General features: G+C 43.5%; 2 protein-coding genes across 2 annotated transcripts in view; one reads left to right on the forward strand and one right to left on the reverse strand.

The window, feature by feature from the left end:
• The first annotated feature begins 3,158 nt into the window (after positions 1-3,158).
• Positions 3,159-6,089, forward strand: LOC135479294 (arylacetamide deacetylase-like). The gene is made up of 3 exons (XM_064759115.1): positions 3,159-3,184; positions 4,451-4,488; positions 5,143-6,089. The coding sequence occupies exons 1-3, from the start codon at positions 3,159-3,161 to the stop codon at positions 5,790-5,792; spliced, it is 714 nt and encodes a 237-aa protein (XP_064615185.1). The 3' UTR covers positions 5,793-6,089.
• Positions 6,090-12,059: 5,970 nt separating this feature from the next.
• Positions 12,060-14,683, reverse strand: part of LOC135479102 (structural maintenance of chromosomes protein 4-like) — a 43,598-nt gene continuing 40,974 nt past the window's right edge. The window contains exons 28-29 of the mRNA XM_064758823.1: positions 13,744-13,906; positions 12,060-13,446 (exon numbers count right to left, since the gene is read on the reverse strand). Of these exons, the coding sequence (XP_064614893.1) occupies positions 13,745-13,906 (162 nt within the window). The 3' untranslated portion in view covers positions 12,060-13,446; position 13,744. The remainder of the gene's footprint in view (positions 13,447-13,743; positions 13,907-14,683) is intronic.

A 14,683-nucleotide genomic window follows, 5' to 3' on the forward strand; every position in this document is an offset into this window, starting at 1 on the left:
GTCAATCCTAAATCGAGTCACACCTAAGTCCTTGAAAGAAGAAGCTGTGACTTCCTCGCTTGGCGATCAGCATGCAGGGGATAGTGCAACGACTGGTTGACCCGTATCAGTATAATGGCTCGGGCGGGGGCTGCTTACTTGCCTTCGGTAAGGCGCCTCAGTGAAGCAGCACTAGATAAAAGAGCGGTGGACTCACTCACTCACTAAACATGTTTACAAGATTCATTAACACCAACGTGTTTGTGCGCCGAAGTTAAATTTTTCAACTTAGGACACACAGTGGGCGGGTTCAAACCCAGATTTTGTCCAGAAATTTGTATATTCTCCCGCTTTCCTTGTGCGTGGGGGCTTGATGACAATAAAGGGTCTACGACGCTCGTACTGCCGTGTGCGCAGCTAAAGGGACCACGACCCTTGTACTGCCGTGTGCACAGTTAAAGGGTCCACGACGCTCATACTGCCGTGCGCGCGGCTAAACGGTCCTTGACGCTCGTACCACCGTGTGCGCAGCTAAGCGGTTGTCGACACTTATACCATCGTGTGGGCAGCTAAATGGTCCACGACGCTTGTAAAGCCGTGCGCGCAGATAAACGGTCCACGACGCTCATGCCACCGTGTGGGCACTTAAACGTGGGCTTGTCCCGCCTTGTGCGCAGCTAAACGGTCCACGACACTCGTACTGCTGTGTGCGCAGCGAAACGGTCCACCACACTCGTACCGCTTTGTGCGCAGCTAAACGGTCCACCACACTCGTACCCCCCAGCTAAAGTGGAGGGAAGTGCACAGATACTGGAGAAAAACATTGTCTCATGTTCTCAGGAGCCTGGCAAAACTTTTGTTTCTTAATCAGAGAAACTTAAATTCAAATCTTAATTTGTTTCTGTACTGCTGTTCAAGCCTTTCCGTACCGGCCCGGATAGCACAGTTGGTAGAGCGCCCGCTTCGGGACCGGTAGATCCTTCCCCGTCTATCGGGTAACTTCAGCATGAAGGGGATAGTGCAACGACTGGTTGACCCGTATCAGTATAATGGCTCGGGCGGAGTGGCTTACTTGCCTTCGGTAAGTCGCCTCAGTGAAGCAGCAATAGATAAAAGAGCGGTGGAAATCCATCCTGCAACAAGGAGGCACATTACACGTACATGCACCCTAAGGATTCCTTCGTCGTCATATCACTGAAAAATTGTTGAGTACGACGTTAAACCCCAAGCACTCACTCACTCAAGCCGTTCCGCTACATGGCGCTGTGTATTTATCAACTTACACATTGTCCGAAGCAGGGATGTCAAAACATGATGATAAATATAACCCGTGAATCTACCGGAAGTTAGATCCTTTTGCGCTCCCAGTATTGGCTTGTCGTTTACTAGATCTGACATAATAGTTATTCAGATACCATCGCTGTTTGTCCAATCCAGTTCATGATTCATACGAGTCTTCACGTTGGAATAGCTCTTTTTACCCTTGAGTAAAAGATTACTGAAATAATGTTCCCCAAAATCTCTTCCTTCCGGTCAACATCTGTTTAAAAAAAAAGGTGATGTGACGTCAGATACCGATTCCTGGATACCGTCAGTATGGCTCATGAAGACCACCATAGTATTCAAATATTTAAATACCTAACACTTAAAAAATCGGAAAAATAAATGAAATTATTTTCATGCATAGTTTTCAGTTGTCTGTGTGATGTACCTCACTTCATATTTTAGCATTCAGTTGAAGGGAGAATGGAACTACCTGAGTGATCTAATAAAGAATGACGAGATAGTTCACTGATGTTATGAGAGTACGACTCGTCTGGCCTTTGTATTGTTCATTATACCAAAGTCTATCGGGTATCGTCAAAGGCCCAGTGTTTGCTTCTGAGGTGACGTCAAGTGACTCGTGAGGTCAATGTTGTCTTACACGTTGGTCCCCACCTCTAATTGCCTTAGAGAACAAATTTCCCGCACCCAGGGTTCAACCGGTTTGTTACCTGTTTAACTGGACACATGGAAGAAGTAAGGTTACCAGCACAGATTTGTTAAGTGAACGGCGGTTAATCTTGACGGAAATGCCCGAATCCCGTCTAGTCCGTATACTAGACGGAAATGCTCGATACTCGCTATGTACTAGCCGAAGATGCCCGCCCCCCGCTATGCACTAGACGAATACGCCCGCTATATACGGAAATGCCTGACACTCGCTATGTACTAGACGGAAAAGCTCGACCGCAGCTATGTACTAGACGGATATGCCCGACGCTATGTTCTATACGGGAATGCCCGTCACTCGCTATGTACGAAAATGCCTGACAATCGCTATTTACTATACGGAAATGCCCGACACTCGCTATGTACTAGACGGAAATGCCCGTTCCCCGCTATGCACTAGACGGAAATGCCCGACACTCGCTATGTATCAGACGGAAATAGCCGACCCCCCGCTATGTAGTAGACGGATATGCCCGACATTCACTACGTTATAGACGGAAATGGCCGACACTCACTATGTACGAGACGGAAATGCCCATCCCGCGCTATGTACTACTCGGAAATGCCAGACCCCCTTGTACAACGCGGAAATGCCCGACCCCCGCTATATACGAGACGGATATGCCCGACGTTCGCTATGTACTAGACGGAAGTGCCTGACATTCGTTATGTACTAGACGGATATGCTCAACACTCACCATGTACTAGACGGAAATGCCCGAAACTCGCTATGCCCTAGACGGAAATGTCCGACACTCACTATATACCTGAGGGATATGCCCGACCCTCGGTATTTACTGGAGGAAAATGCCCGCCCCCCACTATGTACTTGACGGAAATGCCCATCCCCCGCTACGTACCAGGCGGAAATGCCCGACACTCGCTATGTACTAGGCGGAAATGCTGTATATATATATATATATATATATATATATATATATATATAGAGAGAGAGAGAGAGAGAGAGAGAGAGAGAGAGAGAGAGAGAGAGAGAGAGATACCGTTTAGTGAATGAGAAAAATCTGACCTGGTGAGGATTACTCCTTTAAAAGTTTCTGCATATAGCCGTATTCATATGAGAACAGGTATAAGCTGACTGAAAGGGGGGCACAATTTATGCCCAGTGGAGTACCTGTACACTGTTGATGTATGGTTTGTATATATTAATAAGAAAGTAAAGCAGCTTAATGGCCATGGAAACATCCCATGAATGGTAACACTTGTATGTAGTGGAACTGAAGAAGGCATTTTTGTCTTTGTTGATATAGCGGTGACCGGTTTGATTAAACACCGAAACAATTAGCGATTAAATTCTGTCTATTAAATCCGCGATAAGAAGTGTAGAATAGAGAGTGAAGAAATCTCAAGTAGCTAGTTCTTCAGTGATACGTCGCCACGATATGGCTGAAATATTGCCGATGTGGCGTTAAGCCATAATTATTCATTCAGTGAGACGTTTAGAGTTCTATGTATCTACATATTGTTGACGCCTGATTGTTTTGTTGTTGCACAGCAGTACTTGTTCCAAAAAGACTGTACTTCTTGTAGAGTTATCGTTAAGAGAGTGGATACAGATTTTGTGGTACAGCTTTTTTGATCCCGCAATTAATGTGGGAATTTATGCCTTTTTGGAATCCAGTAAAGGTGTGGTACGTCGGTGTGACTGATGTTTTTTAAATAGTTCATCCAGAGTATAGGTCGTGATGGAATACGTTGATATTGCATGAGTTATTGTGATATTAAGCTCCTCCACAAGAACCTGATAGTCATGGTTCTTCCAGACAAATATATTATTAAGGGCTCTTTCCACAGGAACAATAATTTTTTTCTCTGAAGGTCATCAAGTACCGGAAGGTAGGATCCTTCATAACTTGCTGGGCTGTCACATGAGCATTACTACTGGTATGGTGACTTTGCATACACAAGCTTTTTCTTAACCAGCTCAAGACAAGTGTCAAAGACTGAAGGTTCTGCTTTCTCCCGTTTACACCATTCATCTGCAAAAGTTTCAAGCACTGAAAAGGACTGTCCTTTTATTAGCTCTCATTTATATCTTTCTCGGCTCTTTGTACTTTGTACTACTCACCAGCAGACTTCGTAGATCATCATTGTTTATAATATCAAGGTTCCCCGTAATCACATGTTGACATGGATAGGAAATGAAGTATGAAGATCCACAATCACAACGGTATCTGCCAGATGTATAATCAGACATCTCAAAATCAACTTCTTTCGCGTAATTAAATATCTTGGATTGGTTTTATATAGTGGTAGGAAATGCATGGGGGTTCTCGTATGTTGAACTAAATCGTCACAGCAATGCAATCCTCTGGATCGTTTAAAATCCGTAGTACGTTGATTAAATGAAGACCCCACCCTCGGCACTTTAGTTTAGGAACAATCTACAGAACTAACTGCTCTGACTGAATGATAACGTCGAAATAAGGATGTCTTGACATACACGGATCACATGGTGTAGTACAAAAAGTGTAGAAGTGGATGCTACTTCTGTAGCCAAGAGGAAGTGCATATAAAACTGTGCGTAGAGAGCGCATGCTGTGATATGTTAGAATCGTGTGGTTGACTGGATGTTACATTGCCATCCTCATGACATTGTCATTTAAGAGGAAAAACGCCGTATATAAAACAGTTACAGATCATGCAAGAGCTGGGTTGGAAGATTAGGGAGAGGACGAACCTGTTACACGGCCTGTCCAACAAGTCCAGCAGGAATTACCTTCATGTGAAGAGCTAGCGCAGGCCTGTCTTAGAATTATCGGTTATATTTTCCCGCGCAATGGCGACTTGGTCCAAACAGAATTGACCATTGTACTTTTGAAATAAACTAGTAATATGTTATGCCCTCGCAAGAATATAACTCCACAACAGACCACACAGCTCCTATGAACTGGTAGCGGGGGTGTGTCTCGCAATTAGTGGCTATCCCTTCCAGCATAATGGCATTTTCGGGTCAAATTTGAATCAAACGTTATGGAAATGCACGAGAAATGTTTTATCGTGTATTTTGCTCCCAAACTGTACAACAATCTACATAGCTTAATCATAAATCACATTTCACGGGAACGATTCCCAGTTATTTCGGGTACATGTTAGTAGGTGCGTAGATTTCACTCTGAAGTTTTATACAGCGTTACCTTTGCTATCGTATCTTTGCAGGTGACAGCGCGGGCGGCAACCTCGCCGCCGCCGTCGCCCTGAAGCTTCGTGACGAGAAACTGGAGATTCAGCCGACGATACAGTGTCTATTGTACCCGGTGCTCCAGTCCATCGACCTGCACAGCCCCAGTCGTCTGCAGAACAGTCCAATGTCCGGAGTACTGTCAGGCCACGGTGTCATGGTCTCCGGATATCTCGGATTACCGACAAAATACGCCCCCATCATACACCAAAACCGCCACCTTTCGGCCTCTCTTCGGCAGCAGTACTCCAAATACTTGGATTACAACCAACTCCCAGCATCCTTCATTCCAGATGGCTATGAGCCTACCCGTGCGCCTCCTAGTAGCGACCCTGGTCAAATTCCAGAGGCCGCTCAAAAGTTGTTTGTCCAGTCGTATGTGGCGCCTCTCTTATCTCCGGATCTCAGTGGACTTCCTCAGGCCTACGTCTTCACTGTTGGCGCCGACACGCTTCGTGATGATGGAGCTCTTTACGTGAAACGTTTACAAGACGCTGGTGTCAAAGCGAAGCTGGCTCATTATCCAGAGAGCTTTCATGGTGTTTTATCCGTGGGCATAAAGTTTGAAGCTAGGGATAAAGGTAGACGAGAGTTTGTCGATTTCATTAAAAAGAATCTTTAGTAGTATTTGCACATCATTCTTGGCGACATATATGGTGAATGTAGTGTCTTTTCACCAGACACTGTGCTAAAGGCTAGAGTCTAAGCATGGAACCACCAGTCGATGGTAAGACAGTGATTTGTAATTATATTTGCTCAATGTGATGGACTAACCTTTCCCGCGCAATGGCTATGACTGCCCGCAGAATGCAATGGCAGTTCTTAGGAGTAGATCACATACCTTAGGCGGGAATTAACCGGGAAGGGCTACCCAGTGTAAACACCAATGAAATAAATAAATAAATATAAATAATTGTATAAGTGCCAAACTCAAATACTTTATTTTGTAACGAATTATTGGTTTCACCAACTTATGCAGAATATACTTTGTTCTTGTTGTTGTTTTAATTCATTATTATGTTCATGTTTAAAAATAAAATACTTAGCTGCATATACTACATATGAATTCTGCTTTTGTATTATTCGTTTTCTGTGATGTTTACTTATGATTGACATTATTCAATTAATCCATTATGCCTGTCATAAACAATACACAGTAAAGGTCACCGCAATATCTTGGAACATATGAATGGTTATTTATTTAATTATATTTGATTGACTAACGCATTACTATAAAATTTTTCACATAATACGACGGTTTACAGGAATATTTATTGGTGGATGAAACTTTAACTAGGGAAAACCAAGGTAAGGACGAAAGAGGAAAACCAAGAGTAGGACAAGGGGGAAACCCAAGGGCAGAACTAGGGGGAAAGCCAAGGGCAGTACAAAGGGGGGGGGGGGCCGAAAGTAGGACAGAGTGGAAACACAAGGGCAGAACCAGGGAGAAACCCAAAGGCAGAACCAGGAGGAAACCAAGGGATGTATTAGGGGAAACCAAGGGCAGTATAAGGGGTTACCCAGGGCGGAACAAGGGGGGAAACCAAAGGGCAGGACAAAAAGGGAAACCCAGGGCAGAACCAGGGGGAAAACCGGAGGGCAGAACCAGGGCTAAACCAAGGGCAGAACCAGGGCTAAACCAAGGGCAGAACCAGGATAAAACCAAGGGCAGTACAAGGGGAAACCAAGGGCAGTATAAGGGGAAACACAGGGCGGAACAATGGGGAAACCAAAGGGCAGAACAAAAAGGGAAACCCAGAGCAGAACCAGGGGAAAACCGGAGGGCAGAACCAGGGGAAAACCAAGGGCAGTACAAGGGGAAACCAAAGGCAGTATAAGGGGTAACCCAGGGCATAACCGGAGGGGGGGACCAAGGGTGGTACAAAGGGGGAACCAAGAGCAGAACAAGGGGAAAACTAAGTGCAGCGCCAGGTAAGCCAAGGGAAAACCAAGGGCACATGACCAGGGAGAAACCTAAGGCAGGGGTAACCAAGGGTGCAAAGGGGGAACCAAGAGCAGAACAGGGAAAATCAAGAGCAGTACAAGTAAAGCAAGGCCAGAACCCTGGAAAACCAGGAGGAAACCAAGGCCAGAACCAGGGAGAAATCAAGGCAGGACAAGGGGGTGAGACCAAGGACAGAGCAAGGTGAAACTAAGGGCAGACCAACTGGACCAAAGACGGAAGAAGACAGAAAACCTGGGCAGAACAAGAGGTGAAACAACGGGGAAACCAGGGGCAGAATATGGGGAAACGAAAGGCAGAAAGAGGAACCACTGCCATTTTCTATTGCACATTTTACTCGACAAACTTTTTGCCTGAAAGCCACGGTGGATCCAGAGATATCTGACTGTAGAACGCCTACATGCCAGATTTCGGGGGGCCCATTCATAAAACAGTGGTAATCAGTGACGTCAAGCGTATTTGCTGCGATAACGTACAGTGAGCATATCCTATGTCACTCGTATGTTGTCATCAACCAACACGCCAGGCGTAAGTTACGGCTACTTCGTAAAACTGGCTCTTCTGTCTAGACCAGATTTAGTTTATTGGTCACCGAGGGTTTTAGCGGAAATCGTTAATTTGAGGATGCGGGAATGTTCAAGCTGTATAAAAAGAATTATATGGGTTGACTAAGGAATGGTATAAGTAAACACATAGATGTAACTTTGAGTACGACGTTAAACCCCAAGCACTCACTCACTCATAGATGTAACTCTTACCGGTCCTGAATTGAGATTGACCATACCCATATATTTTGGAGAGCGATCCTGTGCCCCGTCTGAACACGCTTGTTCATTCTATTTATTTATTTGTTTATTTATTCGATTGATACTTAACGCCACACTCACTGATTTTTCGCTGATATCTACGATGATGTTGAGTTTAAAAAGCTGATTCTCCGAGGAAAACGCCGATCTTTGGAAGTAACGTTGTGTTATGTGACGATTTCAATCAACGTCACAAGTTATTACTGCAAAAACTAGTGTGTCAAGGTTATTCCATCAAACACATTCACTCCAAGTTTTACAATAAGTATAATTTTCTTGTAAGTAAATGAGGACAGAGCGTATATGAACAGTTGCAACCAAAGCGCAACTGAGATACATATTTTGTTATCGGAGCTGACGTCTGAAGGCACGGGCGATGGTATCAGTGTGTTCAGTCATTAATGTCGTTCCTGTCTACTTAATATATAGCCAAATTTAATCACATCAATTGATGTGTGCCTGAGAAAGGCTTATTTGTGTCCAGTTTGTGCAAAGTGCATACCCTTGAATTTGACGAATTCTAGTTGTATGTTGGAACTCACTCTTTGAACAGGGTAAAGGAAATTTTTTCAATATGTAAACCAAGCAACCATACATTGTTTAGTAAACTATTAATACGTGATAGTTTGTTCATACCATAATATTGATGGAATCAGGTTATTCCTGGTATTGCAGATGTTCACGAATGATTTTTCTGGTTTTTATCTTCCAAAGTTAGAAATTGTTTCGTAACATGTTTTTAATCATCACTGTAACCTACCATACAATTTACCTTTATTACTTTTCTCTTCCCACAAGACTTTCCTTCCGTTTTCAGGTGATACAAGTCACATGACTATTCATGAGTTAGTCCTCAGCCCACCAGGGGTCTCTCCATATGTATATAGAGGTCTACGTACCAAAACCATCTTCTGTACGCTTTGCAGTAATGAAGGACGACCGTAGACAAAAATTCATACCGTGAATATGTCACGACCGTCGTTCTGTGCGCTAACATTGCCACCAGCCATCCACTAGTCATATTCTTGAGTATGGCGTAAAACACCAATCAAATAAGTAAATAAAATAATATCCACCAGTCCAACTCATCCTGATCAGTATTCAGGGGTGCAAGTCTGCGGCTGGAAGCCCTGTTGTATCTGGAAGCCCTGTTGTGTCTGGAAGCCCTGTTGTGTCTGGAAGCCCTGTTGTATCTGGAAGCCCTGTTGTGTCTGGAAGCCCTGTTGTGTCTGGAAGCCCTGGAAGCCCTGTTGTGTCTGGAAGCCCTGTTGTATCTGGAAGCCCTGTTGTATCTGGAAGCCCTGTTGTATCTGGAAGCCCTGTTATATCTGGAAGCCGTGTTGTATCTGGAGGATTATTAGGCCTTGTGACTTTGTAGCCTTTTCTTCTTGGTCGGACAATTAAAGAAATGTTCTCTGCAAACACTGATTTTTAAATGTTCATCATGACTAAACCAAACTGCTGGTGGGTAATAAATAACAATAGTATTGTCACCCTAAACAAATGATACAACGGTGTGACCTACGTTTTCGATCATATTGTTGCGGGACTCGGGGCCGATTTCACAAAGCCATTTCTGACTAAAGTCAAAATTTAAAATACGATCATAAAGCTTAATTTTCGGCTTTAAAAGTTAAGGTTTTGTCCAGCTCATTAGTATTAGCTAAAGACAAAAGTGTCCAAATTTCTTCTTCCAGAACCACAAAGTAAGCGCTATGAAGAGGTTTAAAACTTTTACATAAGTCACAAATGGCTTTATGGAATTGGTCCTATATCCGTTAAAGTTGAACTCTCCATAGCCACTGCAAGGGTCAAGCTGAATTTTGGTATGCTGTTACAGCATTTACTCAGCAAATTAATTTGCAAAGTGAGCAGGAAGATGTTAATATGCCCTGTCTACTGGCCAGAAATATTCGAATTTGTTGACAAGAGTTGAAATTGTAGAGCCTCAGAATTTTAATCGGCCGATTTACTAAATTTGAAAGCTTTAAAAAGTACACTGAGGAATTTCAAAGTAGTACATATAGCTGACCCAATTCAAGTGATGATTGGGCCGTATTGGCCGCATATTTTTCTTCTGCTTTGTTTTGCACGTCTTATCTGGAATAATTGGAAGTTACCTGCATCTATAAGAAAATACTGAACTGGAACGCCTGGTAAGTTCAGATTGTCAGACACAAGTATTCGACAAATTTCTGCACATGCCACAACAACTGGGCCAGTTGGGAAATCCCCTTAGGTTGTCAAGTTATGAAAGATTTCTGAACTTGCATCCACAACTTTGTCAGTGAGTAGGCACCATAGCTTGTGGCGTACTGGACAAATGTCCAGACATGCAGTCAGAGCTTAAGTCAGTACAAAGACAGGGAAACTAACATAACTTGTGGAGTACTGGACAGATTTCCAAGCTTGCAGCCAGAGGTAAACTCAGTACAGACAGGGGAAACCACCATATCTTGTGGTGTACTGGACTGATTTCCAGACATGCGGCCAGAGGTAAACGCAGTACAGAGGAAACCACCATATCTTGTGGTGTACTGGACAGATTTCCAGACATGCAGTCAGACCTCGTGGTGTACTGGACAGATTTCCAGACATGCGGCCACAGGTAAACTCAGTACAGACAGGGGAAACCCCCATATCTTGTGGTGTACTGGACAGATTTCCAGACATGCAGTCAGAGCTCGTGGTGTACTGGACAGATTTCCAGACATGCGGCCAGAGGTAAACTCAGTACAGACAGGGGAAACCACCATATCTTATGGTGTACTGGACAGATTTCCAGATATGCAGCCAGAGCTCGTGGTGTATTGGACAGATTTCCTGACATGCAGCCAGAGGTAAACTCAGTACAGACAGGGGAAACCACCATGTCTTGTGGTGTACTGGACAGATTTCCAGATATGCAGCCAGAGCTTGTGGTGTACTTGACAGATTTCCAGACATGCGGCCAGAGGTAAACTCAGTACAGACAGGGGAAACCACCATATCTTGTGGTGTACTGGACTGATTTCCAGACATGCGGCCAGAGGTAAACGCAGTACAGAGGAAACCACCATATCTTGTGGTGTACTGGACAGATTTCCAGACATGCAGTCAGATCTCGTGGTGTACTGGACAGATTTCCAGACATGCGGCCACAGGTAAACTCAGTACAGACAGGGGAAATCACCATGTCTTGTGGTGTACTGGACAGATTTCCAGACATGCAGTCAGAGCTCGTGGTGTACTGGACAGATTTCCAGACATGCAGTCAGAGCTCATGGTGTACTGGACAGATTTCCAGACATGTGGCCAGAGGTAAACTCAGTACAGACAGGGGAAACCACCATATCTTGTGGTGTACTGGACAGATTTCCAGATATGCAGCCAGAGCTCGTGGTGTATTGGACAGATTTCCTGACATGCGGCCAGAGGTAAACTCAGTACAGACAGGGGAAACCACCATATCATGTGGTGTACTGGACAGATTTCCAGACATGCAGTCAGAACTTGTGGTGTACTGGACAGATTTCCTGACATGTGGCCAGAGGTGAACTCAGTACAGACAGGGGAAACCACCATATCATGTGGTGTACTGGACAGATTTCCAGACATGCAGTCAGAGCTTGTGGTGTACTGGACAGATTTCCAGACATGCAGCCAGAGGTAAACTCAGTACAGACAGGGGAAACCACCATATCATGTGGTGTACTGGACAGATTTCCAGACATGCAGTCAGAGCTTGTGGTGTACTGGACAGATTTCCAGACATGCGGCCAGAGGTAAACTCAGTACAGACAGGGGAAACCCCCATATCTTGTGGTGTACTGGACAGATTTCCAGACATGCGACCAGAGGGAAACTCAGTACAGACAGGGGAAACCACCATATCTTGTGGTGTACTGGACAGACTTTCAGACATGCAGCCAGAGCTGTACCTTCGCAGTTCATCAAGTACGTACGTAAGGCGTTGTCAAACGATAAACCAGTCACAAATTTTACCTACAGTAAATCACCTACAGGATTTACAGCAAAAAATGTGAAAAATCAAGTGAAAAAAAAAAGTGAAATCAGCTATATTATTTTTTTTCATGAGGTTTCAAAAAATTGTGAGGATTGTGAAAGAAAAACAAAACAATTTGTTTTGATTAATTAGATAACATTTGCTTTGTGGGTCCTTTTATGCCTGTAGGTCAGAACAAACATTCCTAAAACAGCTTTGCGTGAAGTCTGTGTGACTAATGCCACTCTGTGGAAGTAATATACATAAGCAGATGTACAAGACAATTTCCTCCATACATGTACTTTGTGTAACACAAAATTGTGTAGGCCACTGAAAGTTTCAGGCACCACCTTAACATAGATTTTACTACAGCACAGGCGTAAACTACTGCTCTCTGATCATGATACATGATTCACTGGCCAAAATTGTTGTATTTACACAGCTATAACATCTAATGTTTATTTGATTACATGTGTTGGTATATGTATGTTATCTGTGTTGTGACTGGTTGAATGTGAGCCAATAAGACTGCATATTTGAATCTGTGTTGTGATTGGTTGAATGAGAGAGCCAATGAGACTGCATATTTGAATGTTATCCGTTGTGAATAGATGAACGTAAGAGCCAATGAAACTACATATTTGAATGTATTTATGTATTTATTTGATTGGTGTTTTACGCCATACTCAAGAATATCTCACTTATTCGACGGCGGCCAGCATTATGGTGGGTGGAAACCGGGCACAGCCCAGGGGAAATCCATGGCCATCCGCAGGTTGCTGGCAGACCTTCCCACATACGGCTGGAGAGGAAGCCAGCATGAGCTGGACTTGAACTCACAGCGACCGCATTGTGAGAGACTTCTGGGTCATTACGCTGCACTAACGCGCTAACCAACTGAGCCACGGAGGCCACTCATATTTGAATTTGATCTGTGTTGTGAATAGATGAATGACAGAGCCAATGAGACTACACATTTGGATGTTATATGTGGTGTGACTGGATGAATGAAAGACACGAATGATAGCCATTGAGATTGCATGTTTGATGTCATCAGAGGTGTAAGAGAACGAATGAGAGAGCCAGTCAGATTGCATTTTGTTGTCATTACATGAAGTAATCTACAGATTATTTCATATTTTGGTATGTTATCTGTGGTGTGTTTGGATAATTTAGCCAGGCAAGGAAATTGCTGCTGTGAAATCTCTCTTCTGAATGTAACAAATGGGGCAACAAGTGATGTACATATATATTTCTGTATGGTCATTGGATAAACTAGCCCCCAGAGCAACCGCACACAGATGATTTTGTGTCAGCCACTTATACAGCCAAACTGGTTTGAAGTAAATGTGATGATTTCAATAAATAAAATGTCACAATATTTGGCGATTGACAAAAATTTAAAGAATGGAAGTACATAATAATAAACAGACTGGCTGTATATTCCCAAATGAAAGTTCAATATCTGCACATTCCTCAATGTCAAATGTCTCTTCTACCTGACGTCCTGATAAACGCTTTCCTGAAAATGAAAGTGAAAGCGGCGTCACTTGATTCTGACAAAACAGAGCCAAACAAAATGTATTTAAAAAATTTATAAATAAAACAGAACACTGACAATACAAAAATTAAAAATTAACTGAGTTTTGCAAAGGCTTTATCATAACTCAATAATTTGAACAAAAACATGTAAATGAAATTGATTCCTCTCACATACTCTGATACAAAACTTTGGCTTATGTCTTTCATAAGACATCTTTCAAAACAAATGTTGGTTGCTTATGAAAAATGTATGCACACAAGTGTTGATATCTCAGACCTCAGACATTGATGGGTTGAAGAGGCAGGCTCAGCTTCTCTGGGTTGATGGTAACTGATTTGGTACAGTTATAGGTCTTGTAAATGCCGACCAGCCGGTCTGCCAGCTCAAACATGTTGTTCCTCAGAGAGATGATGATAAACTGGGCATTCCGTGTTCGCTCCTGTCAACACAGGCATGTGCAAGTCAGTTAAGCAAATCAGAAAAAAATGGAAAATGCACAAGCTGGCTTCAAACTTGACCTGAGCGACCATAAAATTAATCTGCACATAAACCTGAATCAAAAACAGGACAACGCTTGAAGCAGTTCCTCCACACAAACCAACGACCAATGAGAATCCGTTCCTCCACACAAACCAACGACCAATGAGAATCCGTTCCTCCACACAAACCAACGACCAATCAGAATCCGTTCCTCCATACAAACCAACGACCAATGAGAATCCGTTCCTCCATACAAACCAACGACCAATGAGAATCCGTTCCTCCACACAAACCAACGACCAATGAGAATCCGTTCCTCCATACAAACCAACGACCAATGAGAATCCGTTCCTCCATACAAACCAACGACCAATAAGAATCCATTCCTCCACACAAACCAACGACCAATGAGAATCCGTTCCTCCATACAAACCAACGACCAATGAGAATCCGTTCCTCCACACAAACCAACGACCAATAAGAATCCGTTCCTCCACACAAACCAACGACCAATGAGAATCCGTTCCTCCACACAAACCAACGACCAATGAGAATCCGTTCCTCCACACAAACCAACGACCAATGAGAATCCGTTCCTCCACACAAACCAACGACCAATAAGAATCCGTTCCTCCACACAAACCAGCGACCATTAAGAATCCATCATGTATGCTAGACTTATGCACGGATAGGTTTGTTTTTTAAGTTAGATTATGGTTCCAAAAAATGAATCTGT

Source organism: Liolophura sinensis, chromosome 12, assembly GCF_032854445.1.
Source record: "Liolophura sinensis isolate JHLJ2023 chromosome 12, CUHK_Ljap_v2, whole genome shotgun sequence".
Taxonomy (NCBI): domain Eukaryota; kingdom Metazoa; phylum Mollusca; class Polyplacophora; order Chitonida; family Chitonidae; genus Liolophura; species Liolophura sinensis.

Bases quoted from the DNA above. Each gene is read 5' to 3' on its own strand.
- LOC135479294 (XM_064759115.1), top strand. From the start codon at position 3,159: ATGGCCATGGAAACATCCCATGAATG. The intron at 3,185-4,450 runs GTAACACTTGTA...CACATGGTGTAG, and splicing joins ATGGAAACATCCCATGAATG to TACAAAAAGTGTAGAAGTGG. The intron at 4,489-5,142 runs AGAGGAAGTGCA...GCTATCGTATCT, and splicing joins GGATGCTACTTCTGTAGCCA to TTGCAGGTGACAGCGCGGGC.